At 43.2% G+C, this 26,026-nt stretch overlaps 1 protein-coding gene across 2 annotated transcripts in view; it reads left to right on the top strand.

Annotated features, from left to right (window-relative positions):
* LOC123492162 (protein FAM168A-like) overlaps nucleotides 1–25,398 on the top strand; it is a 54,083-nt gene extending 28,685 nt beyond the window's left edge. Inside the window, exons 2-8 of one of the 2 annotated variants that reach the window (XM_045224188.1) lie at nucleotides 2,889–2,980; nucleotides 13,390–13,467; nucleotides 17,573–17,698; nucleotides 22,704–22,846; nucleotides 23,091–23,268; nucleotides 23,670–23,809; nucleotides 24,133–25,398. In XM_045224188.1, the coding sequence (XP_045080123.1) occupies nucleotides 2,911–2,980; nucleotides 13,390–13,467; nucleotides 17,573–17,698; nucleotides 22,704–22,846; nucleotides 23,091–23,268; nucleotides 23,670–23,788 (714 nt within the window). In that variant the 5' untranslated portion in view covers nucleotides 2,889–2,910 and the 3' untranslated portion in view covers nucleotides 23,789–23,809; nucleotides 24,133–25,398. The remainder of the gene's footprint in view (nucleotides 1–2,888; nucleotides 2,981–13,389; nucleotides 13,468–17,572; nucleotides 17,699–22,703; nucleotides 22,847–23,090; nucleotides 23,269–23,669; nucleotides 23,810–24,132) is intronic. The other variant, XM_045224189.1, reaches the window with a different exon arrangement.
* Nucleotides 25,399–26,026: the final 628 nt, after the last annotated feature.

Raw genomic sequence — 26,026 nt, 5'->3', positions numbered from 1 at the left:
TCTTTAAGCGCTCTCTATCTCTCTATCTCTCTATCTGCAGCTGTTTCTTGGCTATTACCGTTTTTCCTCAATCAAATTTCTGGGGTCAAATGTATCTACAGAAGAACAACAATGATCAAATGCCTTAATACACTTGCCAAACTTCTGATCACTTTCTTGCCTCATTAGTGAATACAAAATTCACTGTCAAGTGTTTTGTTTCTAGAATATAAAAAAAATGTTTTCATCAGAAGAGAAATGTGTGCAAATGTGTCTGCTGTCTCCAGCAATCAGTAAATACTAGTGCACAAAGTTCGAAATCATTCCATCAGTGCAAATTCATGTACAATATAGGGAAAGATCTAGGCAATGGGGACTGTCTAATTTGTATGATTTCTGACAACATTGCATGCACAGATGCAGAAAAGGAAGTTGGGTTACTTCTAAGTAGTCATCTCCAACATTGTGACCTTCCATTTTAGAGGTTTGCTTTGGTGTGAATTTAGGCCAATCCATTCATATCAGTTGTGTTCCTCCATTGTATTCACCTTTCCGTATTTCTATTGGGCATAGTTTTTCTGTTTGGTGATGGAAAATCGACAAACCTGTCAGCAAACCAGCCTATGTAATGTATACTGAACAAAAATATAAACGCAACATGCAACAGTTTCAACGATTTTACTGAGTTATCGTTCATATAAGGAAATCAGTCAATTGAAATAAATTCATTAGGCCCTAATCTATGGATTTCACATGACTGGGCAGAGGTGCAGCCATGGGTGTGTATAGGCCCACCCACTTGGGAGCCAGGCCCACCCACTGAAATAGTCCTCAGTTTCATCAGCTGTCCGGGTGGCTGGTATAAGACGGTATAAGAAGGTGAAGAAGCCGGATGTGAAGGTCCTGGGCTAGCGTGGTTACACGATGTCTGCGGTTGTGAGGCCGGTTGGATGTACTGCCAAATTCTCTAAAATGACGTTGGAGGCGGCTTATGGTAGAGAAATCAACATGTCATTCTCTGGCAACAGCTCTGGTGGACATTCCTGCAGCCAAAATGTGAGACATATGTGGCATTGTGTTGTGTGACAAAACTGCACATTTTAGAGTGGCCTTTTATTGTCCCCAGCACAAGGTGCACTTGTGTAATGATCATGCTGTTTAATCAGCTTCTTGATATGCCAAACCTGTCAGGTGGATAGATTATCTTGGCAAAGGAGAAACGCTAACTAACAGGTATGTAAAAAAAATAATTGTGCACAATTTGAGAGAAATCAGCTTTTTTGTGCGTATGGAAAATTTCTGGGATCTTTTATTTCAGTTCATGAAAAATGGGACCAACACTTTACATGTTGCGTTTATATTTTTGTTCAGTATACAGTGCATTCGGAAAGTATTCAGACCCCTTCCCTTTTTCCACATTTTGTTACGTTACAGCCTTATTCTAAAATTGATTAAATAAAACATTTTCCTCATCAATCTACACACAATACCCCATAATGACAAAGCAAAAACAGGTTTTTAGAACTGTTTGTTTGCAAATGTATAATTTTTTGTTGTTGAAATATCACATTTACATAAGTATTCAGACCCTTTACTCAGTACTTTTGGCACCTTTGGTAGTGATTACAGCCTCAAGTCTTCTTGGGTATGACGCTACAAGCTTGGCACACCTTTATTTGGGGAGTTTCTCCCATTCTTCTCTGCAGATCCTCTCAAGCTCTGTCAGGTTGGATGGGGAGCGTCTCTGCACAGCTATTTTCAGGTCTCTCCAGAGATGTTAGATCGGGTTCAAGTCCGGGCTCTGGCTGGGCCACTCTAGGACATTCACAGACTTGTCCCGAAGCCTCTCCTGCGTTGTCTTGGCTGTGTGCTCAGGGTTGTCGTCCTGTTGGAAGGTGAAACTTCGCCCCAGTCTGAGGTCCTGAGTGCTCTGGAGCAGGTTTTCATCAAGGATCTCTCGGTACTTTGCTCCGTTAATCTTTCCCTCGATCCTGACTAGTCTCCCAGTCCCTGCCGCTGAAAAACATCCCCACAGCATGAAGCTGCCACCACCATGCTTCACCGTAGGGATGGTGCCATAAAGGCCTGATTGGTGGAGTGCTGCATAGATGGTTGTCCTTCTGTGGAACTCTAGAGCTCTGTCAGAGTGACCATCAGGTTCTTGGTCACCTCCCTGACCCCTTCTCCTCCGATTGCTCAGTTTGGCTGGGTGGCCAGCTCGAGGAAGAGTTTTGGTGGTTCCAAACTTCTTACATTTAAGAATGATGGAGGCCACTGTGTTCTTGGGGACATTCAATGCTGCAGACATTTTTTGGTACCCTTCCCCAGATCTGTGCCTTGTATTGTGTGCTTGACATTTTCTCCTGGATTACTTTCAACCAGCAAAAATAATTTGTTTGTGGAGTACAGTTTAGTTTTGCAGACGTCAAATGTCTTCAAGCTGACTATGGAACACTTCCAAGATGGGGACCTCTGAGCTTATGCATATCCTCAATTAATAACTATTGAAAGCCATGTCTTTCGTCTCACCAAATGTTCATGTCTCTCTCTCTGTTTTGCTCTCTCTCTCTCTCTCTTCTCTCTCTCTACTCTATTCTCTACTCTCTTCTCTCTCTCTCTACTCTCTTCTCTTCTCTCTTCTCTACTCTCTTCTCTACTCTCTTCTCTCTCTACTCTCTTCTCTACTCTCTTCTCTCTCTACTCTCTCTTCTCTACTCTCTACTCTCTTCTCTACTCTCTTCTCTCTCTCTACTCTCTCTTCTCTACTCTCTTCTCTCTCTCTACTCTCTCTTCTCTCCTCTCTTCTCTCTCTCTCTCTCTCTCTCTCTCTCTCTCTCTCTCTCTCTCTCTCTCTCTCTCTCTCTCTCTCTCTCTCTCTCTCTCTGTCTGTCTGTCTGTTCTCCCTGCAGTAAGGGTAGACTGTCTTCCGACATGAATCCTGTGTACAGTCCTGTCCAGCCCGGGACACCGTACGGGAACCCCAAGAACATGGCATACGCAGGTGAGTGCCAAAACAACAACAACAAAAACAACTAGCAATACCATACCAATACAGTGGCAGGTACTCTCTTAAAATCTCTTGGCCCATTCGGCAAGGCCTATGTAGAGCATAAGATGCGTTCGATCATGTTCTTATACTGTTTAGTTACGTCATAGAGATATATAATTTACTAGAGTGGATGATGCTCTATTTAATTATATGTGTTACATCACCTATGTATTTCCTCCACATCCTTTCCCTGCTCTCGTTGTCTCACGTCTGCAATAACTGAAATTACTTGGCAATAACTGAAATGACTTGTATTCTCTTTTGTGCTTTAATTCATTTCAGTTGCTTTGAATCTTCTCTCCTGTCATCATCATGACTGGGTTTACAATGGAGATACAGTTTTGTTTTGTTTTACAAGAGCAGTACAGCATTTGAGGTGTCCCCGCTGACACAAACTTATTTTTTCACAAAAGTAGTGCACTGGGCCTTAACTAGTATTAGCGGACGATATAGAAGCTGGTCATCTAGGTTTGTACCTGTAGACTTCCATCACCATGAAGAAAACAATGCACAATACAGTAATTGAGTACATTGAGACGTCAAGTGGTTTGTACTGATGTGATGATGTGGCTCTGTTGGTAGCGCATGGCGCTTGTAATGCTAGGGTTGTGGGTTCGATTCCTACGGGGGACAAGTATGAAAATGTCAACACTCACTACGGTAAGTTGCTCTGGATAAAATGGGAAAGGAATGAATAGACGATTTCAGCTTTCACATAGAAATAAGTTGCATTTGCAAAGTATTTAAAGAAACTGGAAAACATACTGTATACCAAGCAAGTATTTTTATATTCCACAAGTATTATCAGATAAACTGTTTTGTACAGATAATTATCAGACTAAAGTTACAAATGCTGGTAAACACTCAAATACATTTACATTCTTTCACAAAAGTAATGCACTGGGCCTGTACTAGTCCTGTATTAGGGGACCAATATAGATGATACACCCCTACCCCCACCCCCAAACTACTTCCCACGGCTATGAGTGCATTCACCACTAGATGAGTCTATGCATTGAATGATCTGTCTGTGTGAAAATTGAGTATTCACATGGCGTGTACAAAGACAGGCGGAAAAAGAGAAGGCAGGAAGACAAGAAAAGGGAAGAGGAGAAGAGGACATAGAGTGTGGAAATAGAAATGTGATTACACTGGTGGTGCTTTCCTCCGCTGGCTCGAGGTGGCAGAGCCCGTTACTGCCACTCGGCTAGTGATTCATTGGCCAAGCTGTTACCACAGCGCCGGCTTTGATAAGAGGGAGTTTATTTTTAAGGTGCCCTTAGCTCTCAGTGGTCCTCTGTAGCTCAATTGGTAGAGCATGGCGCTTGTAATGCCAGGGTAGTGGGTTCGATCCCCGTGAGCACCCATACGTAAAAATGTATGCACACATGACTGTAAGTCGCTTTGGATAAAAGCGTCTGCTAAATGGCATGTTATATTATTATTATTTCTCTCTTGTCGCTTCTTCATACCCACAATGCATTGCTGCTCATCCTTAGGCTGCAGCTGATCAGAGAGTTAAGAGAAAGGACAGACGCCTGCAGTGGTTGCAGTAGCCTTGTGTGATGGAGTCTGTGTGGCGGGAGGCCGGGGGATACACACGCAGGAGCATACACACACAAACACACACACATCCTGGGGACAGCAGACCAAAGGAGTGCGGTTGGGGCCCCCTCCATGTCATCTCAGATACTGCTAATTAAATGAGGACTGTCGCGCTGTCCCAAAATGTTGGTTGTTGCGTAAAACCCATATATTCAGATAAGCAAAAAAGTGTGATGGGTCCGCACTCCAAAAGATGTTGCATAAAGCTTACTTAATTATTATTATCTTTCACTGCATCAGGGATAGGTAACACAGACGTTGCAGCTTTCTTCAGTGTGTTGGTACAAATCTTATTAATTCAAAACAACATTTATAGGGAACACAGGTGAGCTACCGGCGAGCAGCAGGTGCATCTCAGATACTGCTGATAGTAGGGATCCCTCCCTCCCTCCCTCTCTCTGTTCTTCCCTCCCTCCCTACCTCCCTCCGGTCCTCCCTCCCTTCCTCCCTCCATCTCTCCCTCCATTCCTCCGTTCCTACCTCCCTCCATCCTCCCTCCACTCTGTTCCTCCCCTCCCTCCGTTCCTCCCTCCCTCTTTTATTCCCTCCGTTCCTCCCTCCCTCCCCCCATTCCTCCCTCCATTGCTCCCTCCCTCCGTTCCTCCCCTCCCTCCGTTCCTCCCTCTGTTATTCCCTCCGTTCCTCCCTCCCTCCGTTCCTCCCTTCCTCTGTTCCTCCATCCCTCCCTCCGTTCCTCCGTCCCTCCTTCCGTTTCCTCCCTCCCTCCATTCCTCCGTTCCTCTGTTCTTCCCTCCCTCTTCTCTCTCCCTAATTGTCTCAGGCAGCTTCTCTTTTGCTCACAATTAGTCCACAGTCACACTGTTCCATAAATACGGAGGCTAATTAGTGAGGCGTGGGGTCTGGCTCAGTGTGTGTGTGTGTGTGTGTGTATGTGTGGGCGGTCGGTCGGTCAGATCTGGCTGCGTGGGTGGTGTGTAGCCTCAGAATTGAGATACACACACACACACACACACACACACACACACACACACACACACACACACACACAGGCTGCTCCTGCATGCTTTGTTATTTCCAATAATAGGCTACTTTGTTTTAGTGTGATTGCTATGTTATCAGTACAATTCATAGTCATACCAATTATATAATTACTATTTTTTCCCCCATTTATATATAATATATACAGTAGGCCTGCCTAACCTTCAGTAAATATTTTCTCCTTTCTCCCATATCCCATATCTTCCCAACCTCTTATTTTCCATATAGGCTGCCTAACATCAAGTAAATATTTATCTTCTACAGTTGAAGTCGGAAGTTTACATACACTTAGGTTGGAGTCATTAAAACTCATTTTTCAACCCCTCCACAAATTTCTTGTTAACAAACTATAGTTTTGGCAATTTGGTTAGGACATTTACTTTGTGCATGACACAATTAATCACAATTCCAGTGGGTCAGAAGTTTACTAAGTTGACTGTGCCTTTAAACAGCATGGAAAATTCCAGAAAATGATGTCATGGCTTTAGAAGCTTCTGATAGGCTAATTGACATCATTTGAGTCAATTGGAGGTGTACCTGTGGATGTATTTCAAGGCCTACCTTCAAACTCAGTGCCTCTTTGCTTGACATCATGGGAAAATCAAAAGAAATCTGCCAAGACCTCAGAAAAAGAATTGTAGACCTCCACAAGTCTGGTTCATCCTTGGGAGCAATTTCCAAACGCCTGAAGGTACCACGTTCATCTGTACAAACAATAGTACGCAAGTATAAACACCATGGGACCATGCAGCCGTCATACCGCTCAGGTAGTAGACGCGTTCTGTCTCCTAGAGCTGAACGTACTTTGGTGCGAAAAGTGCAAATCAATCCCAGAACAACAGCAAAGGACCTTGTGAAGATGCTGGAGGAAACAGGTACAAAAGTATCTATATCCACAGTAAAACAAGTCCTATATCGACATAACCTGAAAGGCCGCTCAGCAAGGAAGAGGCCACTGCTCCAAAACCGCCATAACAAAAGCCAGACTATGGTTTGCAACTGCACATGGGGACAATGATCGTACTTTTGGAGAAATGTCCTCTGGTCTGATTAAACAAAAATAAAACTGTTTGGCCATAATGACCATCGTTATGTTTGGAGGAATAAGGGGGTGGCAGCGTCATCCTGTGGGGGTGCTTTGCTGCAGGAGGGACTGGTGCACTTCACAAAATGGATGGCATCATGAGGAAGGAAAATTATGTGGATATATTCAAGCAACATCTCAAGACATCAGTCAGGAAGTTAAAGCTTGTTCGCAAATGGGTCTTCCAAATGGACAACGACCCCAAGCATACTTCCAAAGTTGTGGCAAAATGGCTTAAGGACAACAAAGTCAAGGTATTGGAGTGGCCATCACAAAGCCCTGACCTCAATCCTATAGAAAATGTGTGGGCAGAACTGAAAAAGTGTGTGCGAGCAAGGAGGCCTACAAACCTGACTCAGTTAAACCAGCTCTGTCAGGAGGAATGGGCCAAAATTCACTCAACTTATTGTGGGAAGCTTGTGGAAGGCTACCCAAAACATTTGACCCAAGTTAAACAATTTAAAGGCAATGCTACCAAATACTAATTGAGTGTATGTAAACTTCTGACCCACTGGGAATGTGATGAAAGAAATAAAAGCTGAAATAAATGATTCTCTCTACTATTATTCTGACATTTCACATTCTTAAAATAAAGTGGTGATCCTAACTGATGGAAGACAGGGACATTTTACTAGGATTAAATGTCAGGAATTGTGAAAAACTGAGTTTAAATGTATTTGTCTAAGGTGTATGTAAACTTCCGACTTCAACTGTATATTATTTAAAGGTGCAATATGCAGAAATTGCTTAGCCATTTCCTGGTTGCTAAAATTCAAATAGTTTACCTAATTTCAGTTTGTGACAAAATAAGCATTGTGTAGAAAATCATTGTACCATCTAAACCCCTGTGAAATATATTTTCCATAACCAAAATATTGTATTTTCAGCTGTTTGAAGCTGCTGTAAAAAACTGAAAGTAAAAGATGCAAAAACTAAACTTAACGGGAAGCATAGAAATAGCGCACATAAAACAGATCTACTGCTTCTTAGACTAGCTTTAAGTATTGTCCTCTATTCTCTGTATCTTCCCCAACCCCATCTTTTCAATTTCCAGGAAATGCTGTGTGCCTTTAAGTTTCCATCTGATTTCCACCCTATGGGCCCTGGTCAAAATACGTTCACTACTGTATATAGGGATAGGGTACCATTTGGGACTCAGCCTTTCTCTAGGGTGACAAGTGGTCATGAGTACTGAGGAGGACAGGGCCTTGTTCTATGCCCAGTAATAATTATTGAGAACATTCCCTCTAGGTGGATCTGCTCCCTCTGTGTGACCTAACTGAGACATTCAGTGCCTTCAGAAAGGATTCATCTGTTCATTGACTTATTCCACATTTTGTTGTGTTACAGCTTAAATTCTAAATGGATTAAATAGATTTATTTTCACCCATCACCCATCTACACAAAATACCCCGTAATGAAGTGAAAACGTGTTTTTAGAAATGTTTGTTAATGTATTGAAAATGAAATACAGAAATATCTAATTTGCATAAGTATTCACAATCCTGAGTCAATACTTTGTAGAAGCATCTTTGGCAGCGGTTACAACTGTGAGTCTTTCTGGGTAAGTCTCGAAGAGCTTTCCACATCTGGATTATGCAACATTTGCCCATTATTCTTTTCAAAATTCTTCAAGCTCTGTCAAATTGGTTGTTGATCATTGCTAGACAATCATTTTCAGGTCTTGCCATTGATTTTCAAGTGGATTTAAGTGAAAACTGTAACTCGACCACTCAGAAACATTCACTGTCTTCTTGGTAAGCAACTACCGTGTAGATTTGGCCTCATGTTTTAAGTTATTTTCCTGCTGAAAGGTGAATTAATCTCTGTCTGGGGGAAAGCAGACTGAACCATGTTTTTCTCTAGGATTTTGACTGTCCTTAGCTCCATTCAGTTTCTTTTTTATCCTGAAAAACTCCTCAGTCCTTAATGATTACAAGCATACCCATAATACGATGCAGCCACCACTATCCATGTAAATATGGAGTGGTACTCAGTAATGTCTTGTATTGGATTTGCCCCAAAGCAACTGAGTTAGGAAGGACACCTGTATCTTTGTAGTGACTGGGTGTATTGATACACCATCCAAAGTGTAATGAATAACTTCACCATGTTCAAAGGGATATTCAGCATCTGCTACAATAGGTGCCCTTCTTTGTGAGACATTGGAAAACCTCTGTTGTCTTTGTGGTTGAATCTGTGTTTGAAATTCCCTGCTCGACTGAAGGACCTTACAGATGTATATGTGGTAGTCATTCAAAAATCATGTTAAACACTATTATTGCACACAGAGTGAGTCCATGCAACTTATTATGACTTGTTAAGTGTATATTTTACTCCTGAACCTATTTAGGCTTGTTATAACAAAGGGGTTGAATACTTATTGACTCAAGACATTTCAGCTTTTCATTTTTTATTAATTTGTTAAACATATATAGATATACTTTAACATTATGGGGTATTGTGTGTAGGCCAGTGACAAAAAAAATCTAAATTTAATCAATTTTAAATTCAGGCTGTAACACAACAAAATGTGGAAAAAGTCAAGGGGTGTGAATACTTTCTGAAGGCGCTGTGTGGTTCTATTCTCGCTCTCTCTATCTCTCTCCCTCTCTTTCTCTCTCCCTCTCTTTCTCTCTCCCTCTTCCTCTCTTTCTCTCTTCCTCTCTTTCTCTCTTCCTCTCTTTCTCTCTCCCTCTCTTTTTCCCTTTCTCTCTTCCTCTCTCCCCCTCTCTTTCTCTCTCCCTCTCTTTCTCTCTCCCTCTCTTTCTCTCTTTCTCTCTCCCTCTCTTTCTCTCTCCCTCTCTTTCTCTCTTTCTCTCCCTCTCTTTCTCTCTTCCTCTCTTTCTCTCTTTCTCTCTTTCTCTCCCTCTCTCTCCCTCTCTTTCTCTCTCCCTCTCTTTCTCTCTTTCTCTCTCCCTCTCTTTCTCTCTTTCTCTCTCCCTCTCTTTCTCTCTTTCTCTCTTTCTCTCTTCCTTTCTCCCTCTCTTCCTCTCTCTTCCTCTCTCCCTCTCTTCCTCTCTCTCCCTCTCTCTCCCCCTCTCTTTATTTCTCTCTCCCTCTCTTTCTCTCTCCCTCTCTTCCTCTCTCTCCCTCTCTCTCTCCCTCTCTTTCTCTCTCCCTCTCTTTCTCTCTCCCTCTCTTTCTCTCTCCCTCTCTGTCTTTTTCTTTTTTCCCTCCCTTCAATCCTGTCTCTCTTCAGTCCCCTTTTTCCTTCTCATATCAGTGCTGTGATTAGTGACAGCCAGGTAGTGTAGTGTGCAGTGCAGAGGAGAAGGAGCCTCTTCACGCTGTAGAAGATAACTCTTGTCAATGAGGTTTAGACTCCATGGTGCCACTTCATGGTCCAGTACTGTAGAAGATAACTCTTGTCAATGAGGTTTAGACTCCATGGTGCCACCTCATGTTCCATTACAGTTCAAATGAATGATAAGTACTTTGATGTTCCACCTCCTCCCTGTCCTCCAATGAACTCTCTTCCTCACCACACACAATCATATGTTTATACACCACATGCACGCATACACAGGCATACATGCACACAGACACACACACACACACAGGCATGCATACCAGTGTATGCACACAAACACGCTGTATACAAATGGACGTTTACACACACACACACACACTTGAATGGGTGTCTGCTGAACTATTCTCTATTTCTCATGGTGATCAATACGGTATGATCATCCCTCCTTCGCCTCCTCTCAACCACCCCCTCGCTTTTTTGTCACTGGCCTACACACAATACCCCATAATGTTAAAGTTTATCTATATATGTTTAACAAATTAATAAAAAATGAAAAGCTGAAATGTCTTGAGTCAATAAGTATTCAACCCCTTTGTTATGACAAGCCTAAATAGGTTCAGGAGTAAAAAAATACGCTTAACAAGTCATAATAAGTTGCATGGACTCACTCTGTGTGCAATAATAGTGTTTAACATGATTTTTGAATGACTACCACATATACATCTGTAAGGTCCTTCAGTCGAGCAGGGAATTTCAAACACAGATTCAACCACAAAGACAACAGAGGTTTTCCAATGTCTCACAAAGAAGGGCACCTATTGTAGCAGACGCTGAATATCCCTTTGACCATGTTGAAGTTATTCATTACACTTTGGATGGTGTATCAATACACCCAGTCACTACAAAGATACAGGTGTCCTTCCTAACTCAGTTGCTTTGGGGCAAATCCAATACAAGACATTACTGAGTACCACTCCATATTTACATGGATAGTGGTGGCTGCATCGTATTATGGGTATGCTTGTAATCGTTAAGGACTGGGGAGTTTTTCAGGATAAAAAAGAAACTGAATGGAGCTAAAGTCACATTTCACCTTCTAAAGCACTTCCTTCCTATATCCTTTGAAATAAGATAATCTATGAGTCACCAAGTACCTCAATACATCCCATTCAAACTGAACCAGTGTCGTATTCATTAAGACACAACAAAATGTTTTGCAACGTAAAATGAAAACAAGCATTTCTTATATTGGACAAGTTCAGGTAGTCGCTCCGTTTCAGTCTGTTTTCTTCCAGTCGGTACCCTAATGAATACGACCCAGGAGACTTCAACCTTATCTTATCTGAACTGTCAGCAACTTCACACAATCGCTGACATCCAACCTATAGTGGGGAGAACAAGTATTTGATACACTGCCGATTTTGCAGGTTTTCCTACTTACAAAGCATATAGAGGTCTGTAATTTGTATCATAGGTACACTTCAACTGTGAGAGACGGAATCTAAAACAAAAATCCAGAAAATCACATTGTATGATTTTTAAGTAATTAATTTGCATTTTATTGCATGACATAAGTATTTGATCACCTACCAACCATTAAGAATTCCGGCTCTCACAGACCTGTTAGTTTTTCTTTAAGAAGCCCTCCTGTTCTCCACTCATTACCTGTATTAACTGCACCTGTTTGAACTCGTTACCTGTATAAAAGACACCTTTCCACACACTCAATCAAACAGACTCCAACCTCTCCACAATGGCCAAGACCAGAGAGCTGTGTAAGGACATCAGGGATAAAATTGTAGACCTGCACAAGGCTGGGATGGGCTACAGGACAATAGGCAAGCAGCTTGGTGAGAAGGCAACAACTGTTGGCGCAATTATTAGAAAATGGAAGAAGTTCAAGATGACGGTCAATCATCCTCGGTCTGGGGCTCCATGCAAGATCTCACCTCGTGGGGCATCAATGATCATGAGGAAGGTGAGGGATCAGCCCAGAACTACACGGCAGGACCTGGTCAATGACCTGAAGAGAGCTGGGACCACAGTCTCAAAGAAAACCATTAGTAACACACTACGCTGTCATGGATTAAAATCCTGCAGTGCACGCAAGGTCCCCCTGCTCAAGCCAGCGCATGTCCAGGCCCGTCTGAAGTTTGACAATGAACATCTGGATGATCCAGAGGAGGAATGGGAGAAGGTCATGTGGTCTGATGAGACAAAAATAGAGCTTTTTGGTCTAAACTCCACTCGCCGTGTTTGGAGGAAGAAGAAGGATGAGTACAACCCCAAGAACACCATCCCAACCGTGAAGCATGGAGGTGGAAACATCATTCTTTGGGGATGCTTTTCTGCAAAGGGGACAGGACGACTGCACCGTATTGAGGGGAGGATGGATGGGGCCATGTATCGCAAGATCTTGGCCAACAACCTCCTTCCCTCAGTAAGAGCATTGAAGATGTGTCGTGGCTGGGTCTTCCAGCATGACAACGACCCGAAACACACAGCCAGGGCAACTAAGGAGTGGCTCCGTAAGAAGCATCTCAAGGTCCTGGAGTGGCCTAGCCAGTCTCCAAACCTGAACCCAATAGAAAATCTTTGGAGGGAGCTGAAAGTCCGTATTGCCCAGCGACAGCCCCGAAACCTGAAGGATCTGGAGGTCTGTATGGAGGAGTGGGCCAAAATCCCTGCTGCAGTGTGTGCAAACCTGGTCAAGACCTACAGGAAACGTATGATCTCTGTAATTGCAAACAAAGGTTTCTGTACCAAATATTAAGTTCTGCATTTCTGATGTATCAAATACTTATGTCATGCAATAAAATGCAAATTAATTACTTAAAAATCATACAATGTGATTTTCTGGATTTTTGATTCCGTCTCTCACAGTTGAAGTGTACCTATGATAAAAATGACAGACCTCTACATGCTTTGTAAGTAGGAAAACCTGGAAAATCGGCAGTGTATCAAATACTTGTTCTCCCCACTGTATGTGGATGGGTTGCATCCACTGCAGTGTCCTATCCATATATTTTATGAATCAGGTGCAGGAGGGTGGGGCTGCACTGTAAATCACTGTGATGGGGATGTGGGGAGATGGAGGCTCCATAGAGTAATAACATGTGATTATCCCCTCCACACAGGCACTCTGGAACACTGTCTCTGTGCTGTCCTACCTTTGACCTTCCGTCTCACAACACACACACATCCACATCCACTCATATATTAACTTGCATGCACTCACACGTCCATGCTGCACAAACATACACACACACAAACAAACAAACAAACAAACAAACAAACACACACACACACACACACACACACACACACACAAACAAACAAATATACACACACACACACAAACAAACTCACACACACCCTCAGGCGATGATGTTCTAAAAGGCCTCTGTTCTCTGTCCTCAGGCTATCCTGCAGGTTATCCTCAGGCTCCTACCTACACACCCAACCTCTACCAGACTGGCAGCCCAGGCTATCCCCCAGGTAAGAACACACACACACACAAATGCATGCACGCACAAACATGCACACACACACACACATGCACACAAGCACACACACAGTTTGATCAAACCAGCAGTCCACTCTATCCTCCAAGGTAAGAATATGCACACATGTAATACAACACACACTATATGAATCAGATTGGCGGTGCAGTCTACTCAAAGGTAAAAACACCCGCATGCACACACACACAACCACGTATACACACACACACACACACACACACACACACACTCAAACATCCTCTCTGTTTACATGTGTCTATTCCACACGTATTCTTGAGTGCATATCTTACAGCACTACACAGCACTCAAGAATGTCTCGATCCACATAATCACAGTATTCATGGAAATGGGTTCTTGACATTGTCATGAGAAGTTTCCCCTAGACGCTGATCTTGGGTCAGTTTAACATTTTCACCACTAATGGTTAAGGTTAAGATTGGGTGAGGGGGAGCTGATCCTAGATCTGTACCTACATGAAACTTCACCCCAGAGCCTTCACAATGCCTTGAGGACTCTTATGTAGAGCTGCTAGAGAGGCTTTGTTCATGTTGTATCCACACAGTGATCTAGAACGTTCTGTCCAGAAATGTGTGTGTGCGTGTGTGTGTTTTGTGTGCGTGTAATGTTGTGTTTTGGTGTGAACTTGAGAATGCCTTGAGAATGACTGTTAATAAGATGATTCCGAATTTATTTTCTGTTTTATTGTGATAAACGATTCTGACATGTAGGCCTTACTATGGTTGTGGTTACATTGCCCTTTGATGTTAGAGGATGGCTTGAGATGTTTGTCAGTTAGTGAAAGTGATATAACCTGGGGTTGTTTGGCATTTTATTACCGTAAATACTGTAATACTGTTTGTCGTTAAGATGTCTAGAAGCAGTGTTGGGCTCTCTAGCATCTCCTTGTGCTAGCTAGAATAAATGAATGTAGTTTCAATGGAATGCATCTCTTCACATCAAAGGTTGGGTAGGTATTAGGGTTGGGGTCAATTACTTTTCAATTCAGCAAGTATTCAATTCAAATTTTCCTCAATGCTTCTCTATGAGAAAAAATGGAGCTGGAATTTCACTTTACTTCCTGAATTGACTGAACTGAAATGGAATTGACCCTAGCTTTGGTAGCTAGTAGTTTGTGTTGTGGTTGGTGGTGATCCATATTTGTTATGTGCAGAATCTGGTTTTACTGCATTTCTCCTGGAGCTCCAGAGGGTTTGATGGGCATCAGAGAGTGGAGTGAAGTAGGTCAGTGAGAGCTGTGCCATGTTGTCGCACTACAGTGCACTGCAGCACTGCCGTTACTGGGCTGGGTCATGTTCCCTAGGCATGAAACACGAGAAAATGCGTCCGAAACTAAGCCCAAGTTCGACAATGGAATGGATGAATGATGTGTGTACGTGTGTGTGTATGTGTGTATGCTTGTATGTCAGTGTGTTTAATGTGTGAAATGTTATGTATTCTATATGTGTATGTTAGTGTGTGTACTCTTTGTCTGTGTGTGTATTCTCTATGTGTGTGTTAGCGTGTGTACTCTGTGCACTCTGTTTGTGTGTATGTACTCTATTTCTGTGCTCTGTGTGTGTGTGTGTGTGTACTCTGTTTGTGTGTGTGTATACATTGTCTAATGAAAGCCTACACACCCCTTGCACAGCCTTCACATTTTGCTGCCTTTAAATTAAATACAAAACATGTATAAAATGTTATGTACACAACCTACACCACATTTTCAAAGTAAAATAACAATTATGGATCATTTTCCAAATGAATAAAAAAAAAAAGAAAATGAAAATGTCTTGATTGCGTATGTCTTAACGCCCCAGAGTTAATACTTGGTGGAAGCACCCTTTGGCAGCCATTACAGCTGTGAATCATTTGGAATAAGATTCTACCAACTTTGTACAACTCGTAGGGCAACATAAACTCAGCAAAAAAAGAAACCTCTCACTGTCAACTGCGTTTATTTTCAGCAAACTTAACATGTGTAAATATTTGTATGAACATAACAAGATTCAACAACTGAGATATAAACTGAACAAGTTCCACAGACATGTGACTAACAGAAATTGAATAATGTGTCCCTGAACAAAGGGGGGGTCAAAATCAAAAGTAACAGTCAGTATCTGGTGTGGCCACCAGCTGCATTAAGTACTGCAGTGCATCTCCTCCTCATGGACTGCACCATATTTGCCAGTTATTTCTGTGAGATGTTACCCTACTCTTCCACCAAGGCACCTGCAAGTTCCCTGACATTTCTGGGGGGAATGGCCCTAGCCCTCACCCTCCGATCCAACAGATCCTAGACGTGCTCAATGGGATTGAGATCCGGCCTCTTCGCTGGCCATGGCAGATCACTGACATTCCTGTCTTGCAGGAAATCACGCACAGAACGAGCAGTATGGCTGGTGGCATTGTCATGCTGGAGGGTCATGTCAGCATGAGCCTGCAGGAAGGGTACCACATGAGGGAGGAGGATGTCTTCCCTGTAACGCACAGTGTTGCGATTGCCTGCAATGACAACAAACTCAGTCCGCTGATGCTGTGACACACCGCCCCAGACCATGACGGACCCTCCACCTCCAAATCGATCCCACTCCAGAGTACAGGCCTCAGTGTAACGCTCATTCCTTAAACGCGAATCCGACCATCACCCCTGGTGAGACAAAACCGCAACTCGTCAGTGAAGAGCACTTTTTGCCAGTCCTGTCTGGTCCAGCGACGGTGGGTTTGTGCCCATAGGCGACGTTGTTGCCGGTGATGTCTGGTGAGGACCTGCCTCTCTCAGCCTATTGCAGACAGTCTGAGCACTGATGGAGGGATTGTGCGTTCCTGGTGTAACTCGGGCAGTGTTGTTGCCATCCTGTACCTGTCCCGCAGGTGTGATGTTCGGATGTACCGATCCTGTCCAGGTGTTGTTACACGTGGTCTGCCACTGCGAGGACGATCAGCTGTCCGTCCTGTCTCCCTGTAGCGCTGTCTTAGGCATCTCACAGTACAGACATTGCAATTTATTGCCCTGGCCACATCTGCAGTCGTCATGCCTCCTTGCAGCATGCCTAAGGCACCTTCACGCAGATGAGCAGGGACCCTGGGCATCTTTCTTTTGGTGTTTTTCAGAGTCAGTAGAAAGGCCTCTTTAGTGTCCTAAGTTTTCATAACTGTGACCTTAATTGCCTACCGTCTGTAAGCTGTTAGTGTCTTAACGACCGTTCCACAGGTGCATGTTCATTAATTGTTTATGGTTCATTGAACAAGCATGGGAAACAGTGTTTAAACCCTTTACAATGAAGATCTGTGAAGTTATTTGGATTTTTACGAATTATCTTTGAAAGATAGGGTCCTCAAAAAGGGACGTTTCTTTTTTTGCTGATTTTTATATCCATTGTCTTTGTCAAAATTGCTCAAACTAAGTAAATCTGGTTGGGAGTCATTGATGGACAGCAATATTCATGCCTTGTCTCTGATTTTCAAGCAGATTTAAGACAGGACTGAGACTAGACCACTCAGGAACACTCAACACCAATTGGAAAGCCATTCTGGTGTGTCTTTGGCATAAAATGTTTTTGTCCTGCTGAAAAATAAAACTCTATCCCAGGGTTAGGTTTTCAGAAGACTGAGGCAGGGTTTCCTCAATTTTTATCTGGTCTTTGCTCCTTTCATATTTATTTTGATCGTGACAAACTCCCCAGTCTCTGCTGGTGACAAGCATACCCATAACATGATGCTGCCACCACAATAAGAGAACATTTTATATAGTTTTATTTCACTTTGAACATGTGGAGTAGGTTGTGTAGATCGGTAGAAAAAAACTCTTAATTTATTCCCTTTTTAGATTTAATTTTAAGGAAACAAAATGTGAAGAATGTGCAAGGGGTGTGTAGACTTTCACTAGTGACCAGGTGTGTACTGTATACTCTGTGTGTACTCTGTTTGTGTGTATTCTCTATGTGCGTGCTTTTGTGAGTGCATTTGCATGCTGTGTGTGTTTTATTACTATCTATCCATGTCTGTCTTCTATATCTGTCTCTGTGTTCTACGTGTGTGAGGGTGTGTGTGTAATCTCTCTGTGTCTGTGTCTGGGACAGTGCTGCTGGTGAAGCAGGGCTGGCCCCAGGCCTCCGGTGCTGCAGGGGCCCCAGAGGGCTCCTATGACCTGGCCATGGACGCAGGCTCAGAGGGCCGCCAGTACCAGGCCTCAGCCGCAGCTTTCAGTAAATATGACCCTATGTACTCTACACACACAGATATGTATGCACACAGACATACTCACACACACGTTTGCATGCACTCTCACACGTACATACACAGGATGCACACAGCAGGGTTTCTGTTAGCCGGTAAATGGTGGCTTTTGGCCAAAATATAATAATATGAAAAGCTGATAAATAACATTGTTGCCGACCAAGTTGTCCAGGAAAGATAAAATCCATTGAAAAATTATGCTTTTTATTAATTGAAGGAAATACCAGTCGATGTGCTCCAACTTCAAAGGCAAATATACTTCATATGCTAATAAAACCATTAAGCTGCTTGTAAATTAGTGTCGGGTATTTTTACTCACGCAAAAGATGCGAGGTCCTCATAAGAGACTTCAGCTAAGTGTACCCCGACTGGGCAAAATTGGCGAAGATTGTCTTGATTATTCCCATTTCCAGTGTCCCCGTATACTTTCTCCAAAACAGAGTAAAGACTGCCTCAAGACCGCGCCAGGACAAAGTAACGAGGCTGATACACATCAAGCTGCTCCAAGGAGTTGGACAGTTTTGACTTCCCAACAGCAGCAGCTCACTTTAGGCGAAAGTCCGCCTCAAACACAAGTAAATTAGAGGCAAATTATTGTGTTCGTCAGGCCCGGTCCTAGCAGTTCTGCTGCCGCCCTAGGCAAGATCAACATATGCTGCCCCTGTGTCATGTATAGTATAAATATTTGGAATGGATTGATAGACTAGAGTAGAGTAATGATGTATCATGCGCAATTGGTGCATTTCTGTTGAGCTTATTCAGTAGCACTTGGAAACAAAACATTATTGCTAACTATTCACATCGGAGAGTTACAATGTTGCAATCACTAGGCAGCCAACTGCCTATAGTAGGAAACAGAGTTGTTATCAATAAGCCATGTATATCACACATGACACATGACACGAGTCCACGATAGTTCAAATTACAATAGGCATAACATTTATTAACAGCATCTAGTAGAACTGTGAAAAGAGAGATATATCATTTGAACTTTGGAAATAAGTGCTTTCATGAATGCATGGTGCAGGCCTCGTTTCAGAGGAGCATTGTAAAATAAGCTTTCTCTCAATTAACCAGCCTTATTTTTGTTTATTTACATATCGAATTTGATTGTCCAACATCAGTTCTATAATTTCTTCATTTTGTGGCCGCCTAGAGTGTCCTCTTTCCACTGCTGTGGTGCTGAATGGCAGCGGGAATGGGGAGTGGGGCGATCCAGCTTTTGTCCTTTTTTTGTTGCATTTGAGCTATCCCTAACCCTTTTCCTAACCTTAACCTAATTCTTCTAACCTGCCACATTAATTATGCTAACCTGTTGCATAAGTTATCCTAACCTGCTACAAATAGTCAAGTCTGATGTTAATTGGGCAAAAGCTAGATCCCTTCTAGCGATGACAGGCTGGCCCTGGTGTTAGTAGACAGCCATGTTTAGTTATTTATTAGGCCTAATTAAAATGTTCATGCCGGGGCTAAATTAAATTAGAGAGGCCTAGATTGTATTTGAAAACAGCTGTGTTTTGTTATTTATTAATTAAAATGTCATACAAATAGCCTACAGGTCAAGTCATTCGCAAATTAAATTATACAAATATGATATTATGAAATTGTGTTTTATTCCTGTGTAGGCGACTTGTTCTTGTAGGCTAAATGTTTTTAAATTTTAAATTTGTGATTTATAGCAGGGATGAAGATGCAACGGGCAATGTTTTGCTTTTCAATAAAACCTGTCATGTTGGTATAAGAACATCGTTCTACTTTATTTTATCAAGACTTTACAGGCTAATTTCTATTCTGTTAAAATGAATTACAATAATGTAAATGTGATTTTGATTGCCGGTCATGTTGTCCGGTGCCACATTTTCCTAATGGAAACCCTGGCACACAGTCTCACACACACACACACACACACACACACACACACACACACACACACACACACACACACACACACACACACACACACATTTGTATTTACACACACAAACACACACACATACATGTTGGCATGGCTGGGGGTACATTCAGAGCTGGGCTGGGTTTCGAACTCTTGGGAAAAAGGTGTTAGGAAAAGGTTTGGAGTAAGACAGGCCGATGGGAGGATGTGAGGTAGTGAGTGACATCACAGGGGAAATGACATCGTAGGGGGAGGGGCTGTGGGATGGCATCATGCTTGGCTTAAACACCAGGGCCAGCCTGTCATCGCTAGAAGGGATCTGGCTTTTGCCCAATTAACATCAGACTTGACTATTTGTAGCAGGTTAGGAAGCACAGCCGCGAGCTGCCCAGTGACACAAGCCTACCAGACGAGCTAAACCACTTCTATGCTCGCTTCGAGGCAAGCAACACTGAAGCATGCATGAGAGCACCAGCTGTTCCGGATGACTATGTGATCACGCGCTCCGTAGCCGATGTGAGTAAGACTTTTAAGCAGGTCAACATTCACAAGGCCGCGGGGCCAGACGGATTACCAGGACGTGTACTCCGAGCATGTGCTGACCAACTGGCAAGTGTCTTCACTGACATTTTCAACATGTCCCTGACTGAGTCTGTAATACCAACATGTTTCAAGCAGACCACCATAGTCCCTGTGCCCAAGGACACTAAGATAACCTGCCTAAATGACTACCGACCCGTAGCACTGACGTCTGTAGCCATGAAGTGCTTTGAAAGGCTGGTCATGGCTCACATCAACACCATTATCCCAGAAACCCTAGACCCACTGCAATTTGCATACCGCCCCAACAGATCCACAGATGATGCAATCTCTATTGCACTCCACACTGCCCTTTCCCACCTGGACAAGAGGAACACCTACGTGAGAATGCTATTAATTGACTACAGCTCAGCATTCAACACCATAGTGCCCTCAAAGCTAATCACTAAGCTAAGGATCCTGGGACTAAACACCTCCCTCTGCAATTGGATCCTGGACTTCCTGACGGGCCGCCCCCAGGTGGTAAGGGTAGGTAACAACACATCTGCCACGCTGATCCTCAACACGGGGGCCCCTCAGGGGTGCGTGCTCAGTCCCCTCCTGTACTCCCTGTTCACCCATGACTGCATGGCCAGGCACGACTCCAACACCATCCTTAAGTTTGCCGACGACACAACAGTGGTAGGCCTGATCACCGACAACGATGAGACAGCCTATAGGGAGGAGATAATTGTGGACTACAGAAAAAAAAAGAGGACTGAGCACGCCCCCATTCTCATCGACGGGGCTGTAGTGGAACAGGTTGAGAGCTTCAAGTTCCTTGGTGTCCACATCACCAACGAACTATCATGGTCCAAACACACCAAGACAGTCGTGAAGAGGGCACGACAAAGCCTATTCCCCCTCAGGAGACTGAAAAGATTTGGCATGGGTCCTCAGATCCTGAAAAAGTTCTACAACTGCACCATTGAGAGCATCCTGACTGGTTGCATCACCGCCTAGTATGGCAACTGCTCGGCCTCCGACCGCAAGGCACTACAGAGGGTAGTGCGTACGGCCCAGTACATCACTGGGGCCAAGCTTCCTGCCATCCAGGACCTCTATACCAGGCAGTGTCAGAGGAAGGCCCTCAAAATTGTCAAAGACTCCAGCCACCCTAGTCATAGACTGTTCTCTCTACTACCGCACGGCAAGCAGTACCGGAGCGCCTAGTCTAGGTCCAAAAGGCTTCTCAACAGCTTCTACCCCCAAGCCATAAGACTCCTGAACAGCTAATCATGGCTACCCGGACTATTTGCACTGCCCCCCCCACCACCACCCCATCTTTTTACGCTGCTGCTACTCTGTTAATTATTTATGCATAGTCACTTTAACTCTACCCACATGTACATATTACCTCAACTACCTCAACTACCTCAATTAGCCGGTGCCCCCGCACATTGACTCTGCACCGGTACCCCCCTGTATATAGCCTCCCTACTGTTATTTTATTTTACTTCTGCTCTTTTTTTCTAACACTTTTTTGTTGTTGTTGTTTTATTTTACTTTTTTATTTTAAAAAAAATTCATTGTTGGTTAAGGGCTGTAAGTAAGCATTTCACGGTAATGTCTACACCTGTTGTATTCGGCGCATGTGGCAAATACAATTTGATTTGATTTGATTTGCTGTGCGGTATCATATAACACATTTGCTGGCTGCTGCAGCATACATTCTTCTCAAATAGTGTAACTACGTTTCAGTTGGATAGATAATGTGTGTTCGAGTCATGGAAGTGATTTGGTGGTTTCCTAACATTAATGTAATGATCAATGTCCTCTAAAACCCACCAGAACAGACACTTCTCTGTGTGTGTGTGTGTGTGTGTGTGTGTGTGTGTGTGTGTGTCTGTGTGTGTGTGTGTGTGTGTGTGTGTGTGTGTGTGTCTGTGTGTGCCTGGCTGTGTGTGCTTGAGTGTTTGAGTATAAAAAAAGAATGTTCACATTCTCTGTGTAGTTGTCACAGGGCTTGTTCACGATTGCAGCCGACTGTCGACTGACTGATCTACAAATTACCTTGCATCAAATATAACTACTTATTATTATTTGTAGATCAGTCAGTCACAATTTACCCAAAATGCATCACGTCGGCTGCAATGTCGAACAAGCCCATGGCCTCTCTTTGGGCATTCATAATACAGCTGGTTCTGCTTCATATCTGTCCAAAGCTCTGTGGAAACTATATATATATCTTGGAGGCTACATGTATTTTGTAAAGGAGCACTGTTATTCAGTCAATCCTCAGTGTTCTCCTCCTCCAATGACACACTCTGAATCTCAAGACAATTAAAACTGATCTGGAAACTGAAACTAGGTCTCGCTCACCGCATGTTCTCTTTCTTTCTGCCTCCCTCTCTTTTGCTTTCTCTTTCTCCATCTTTCCCTCTCCCGTCTTGATCTCTCTCTTACTCTCTCTCTCTCTCTTGCTTTTTTCTCCCTGACTTTCACTTTCTTTCTTTCTCTCTTTCCATCCTTCCCTCTCTCTATCTCTCTCTCTCATCTAGGATACACTGCTGGGACACCCTACAAGGTCCCCCCTGGTCAGTCCAATGGGGCGCCCCCTCCCTACTCCCCGTCCCCTAACCCCTACCAGACGGCCATGTACCCCATCAGAAGTGCCTATCCCCAACAGAACCTCTACACTCAGGTAAGGACCTGGCCTGGCTTTTACTCACTGGGGTTGGCTGTCTGTTTGACAATATCACCTACCTACTTATAAGATGTGATTGATGACCTCTCTCTACTTGTTTTTTGATTGTTAGAAGACAGTTAGCTTGCTGAGTAAAATTAGCTGTGCTAGAAAAGTAAGAAAAGCCAATTCTAAATTTTTCAATATTGAATATTGCCAAAGCATTCCAAAAATCACTTATCTTTTCTTCTATTCCTCTCAGGGTGCGTACTATACACAGCCGATGTATGCAGCTCAGCCCCACGTCATACACCACACCACAGTGGTGCAGCCCAACAGCATCCCATCCGCCCTCTACCCTGCCCCTGTCCAACAGCCCCGCTCCAACGGCCATATGGCCATGGGCATGGTGGCTGGCACAACCATGGCCATGTCTGCTGGTAAGAAGTCAAAACTAAACTACTAGGGTTGCAAAATTCCCAGGTTTTCCAGAAATCCCGGTTGGAAGATTTGTGGAATCAGGATAGAATATCCAGGAAATCTGGGAATCCTACAACCAAGATTTTTGGAAAACCTGAGCATTTTGGTAAAGTTACTGGAATTTTGTGACCCTATCAACAGCTCAAACAAATTGTTCACACAACTATTACCGGTACTTACAGTGATGTTTCTGTTTGGAGTAAAGGCTGTGTTTATAACACATTTCTAACAGTATTCGGTCGATTAGTTCTCAAGGAGTAGATGTGTTTGGCCACCGACATGTTTCCATGGTGATGACAACTGTCTGGCCGTGTTACCATGCTGATGACCTCTGTCTGTCTGATTGACCCTCTTTGCCCAGGTACTCTGCTGACCACGCCTCAGCACGCCACTCAGCACATTGGTGGACATCCGGTCACCGTGCCAACCTATCGGCCCCAGGGGACGCCTGGGTACAGCTATGTGCCTCCTCACTGGTAGACCCCACTGGGCCCCACTCATGTAAGTTACTGGTCCTAGATCAGTTTTAACCTATCACAATGTTATCCCAGTCTATGGTTAGGAGAGTTAAGGGCCGATCTATTGACAGTGCTTTGATACGTAAGTGCGTTGATTTTTTATTATTATAAAAATATATATATGAGCAACTGTAATTTTGAGTTATTGTCACTTGGTTTTGGAAAAAGAATTTATAGGACAAATGTGATATTTTCTTTGTAAATTACATATATAATACATAATACCATTTGTCTTCTCCCTCCCCTCTCCATCCTTCTACTGCTCTCCCCCTCTCCATCTCTCTCTCTCTCACTCTTTCCCCTCAGATCGGGAGTCAAACATTGCTCACAACTCAAGTCTTACATTGGTGCAGGAGGTCTGGCATACGAGCATCAAGTCTGTCAGCAAGAACAAAAAACTAAAGTGCAAGGGTCACTATGCATTCTTTTGTGATTTGGAAAAGCTGCTTTTTCATGTTTTTATTATTTTTTACCAGCCTCAGATTTTTTGGATTTGTTTTTTTATTTTGACTCTCTTATAATCCAGACACACACTGACCAGCAGTATAGTACATGTATAGTACATTTGTGCTTCTTCTTTTGTGTGTGAGTGTGTGTGTATTTTTCTGTTCTGAACACTGGTTCCGACGCAAAGCCAGTCCCTTCAGCCGTGAGAATGTACACGTCTTTGTATGCTGCCAAATTTTCAAATGTTTCAAAAAACATTTGGGGGAAAGCGCAGTATGAGTGTCGCGCCTAGATTACTTTCTACCTTATTGATTTGCATTCCCATTTCGGTTTATGTTCAAACACAACCATCTTCCAGCACAAGATAACAAGGGTCGTCTTCCAGCTTGTAGCAACAGTGCATTAACTTGGCTTCTTAAGATTATACCCACTGTATATCAGTCATGTGGTAGAAGAAAGACTAATACCGTAAGTACCGTAATAGTTACACACCATGTAGAGTACATTTTCAGTAAGTTCAGTGGACATAATTAGCTTTTACGTCTACTAAAGTATAGTAAGCAATTTAAATATCTATACATGAATATATTATATATAGGAATACTGACGTGTGAGCGAGCGCCTGCGCGTGTTTGTGGTTATTTTGTACACGTAAAAGCTCGCCAAACTTGAAAACACACTCACATTTAGGTATTTCAGTTGGCATGAGTAGTGGCACATGTACGCATATACATATACAGATTTATAGGACATCACACACACACACGCAAAAGTGTAGATGGCATAGGATGCAATGGATAAATTGCTGGATAGGGTCTCCCTCATAACTTGCAGGCTATGTTGTGAACTGATTCCAATTCTAATCTAGTGTCAACTGAGGTGCATGGAGTTTGAGGGGTGAGGCAAATTGTCAGTTGGACCAGGGATTGCTAAATCGAAGGATTCAGAGGGATTTAAGGTCAGTAGAAGAGAGGGGGATAAAGGAATACAAGGGGAGTAGTGAGTGAAAAAAGCATCTAAATTGTATAGTGGTCAAGCATCTATGCCCATAGCCTTGAGCTGCATGCCTCCCATTGATCTCACAGACTGGAGATGAGTGTTATTCGCAATAAAGATCCCATGTGATGTCATGTTTACATGTTTAATAGAGATCTAGGTCCTAAACTGCACCATTTACCTGGGTCGTGTTCAGCAAGGCACGCCAGAGCAAAACGTTTTGCAATGGAAAACGAAAATTGGTGTTCTTATTGGACAGATTCAGGTAGTACCTCCCTGTTTTACTCCTTTTCAAAACGTCTTCTCCTGAACTGAACATGGCCCTGATCAGTGTCACTAGTTCTTCAAGTGACCGGTAGAGGGCAGTAGTGAGGGGTGCGGGGCAGGCAGCAGAGTTAAGGCTTCTTCCGCATGCTTCAGTTCGGGTGGCGCCTAATCGAACCGAACGAGTGTGCTCGCATACCTTCCGACCTTACCTTCGCTTGAAAAACTAGAAGAAATAGGCAATAGTACTGTTTGTCCATTTTGGGACTCCATAGCCAAAATAGTCCAAATTAATCTAAGAAATATGTCATTAATTTTGACGTTTTTGCAAACTGTTGACCAATCACTGATGAAAGGGCGTAAACTTCGGCTGCCGAACTTCGGCTTGCCTCGAGAGAAAAAATTTGTGTGCACGAACAGTTGAAAAAAATAACCTGCCGAAGGCCAAAACGAACAAAAACTCCACCAAATGTCGTCATAATATATGCATGAA

The sequence above is a fragment of the Coregonus clupeaformis genome, chromosome 13 (genome assembly GCF_020615455.1).
Source record: "Coregonus clupeaformis isolate EN_2021a chromosome 13, ASM2061545v1, whole genome shotgun sequence".
Taxonomy (NCBI): Eukaryota; Metazoa; Chordata; class Actinopteri; order Salmoniformes; family Salmonidae; genus Coregonus; species Coregonus clupeaformis.
Note: the sequence above shows the minus strand (reverse complement) of the source record. Positions and strands in the feature narration are given on the sequence as shown.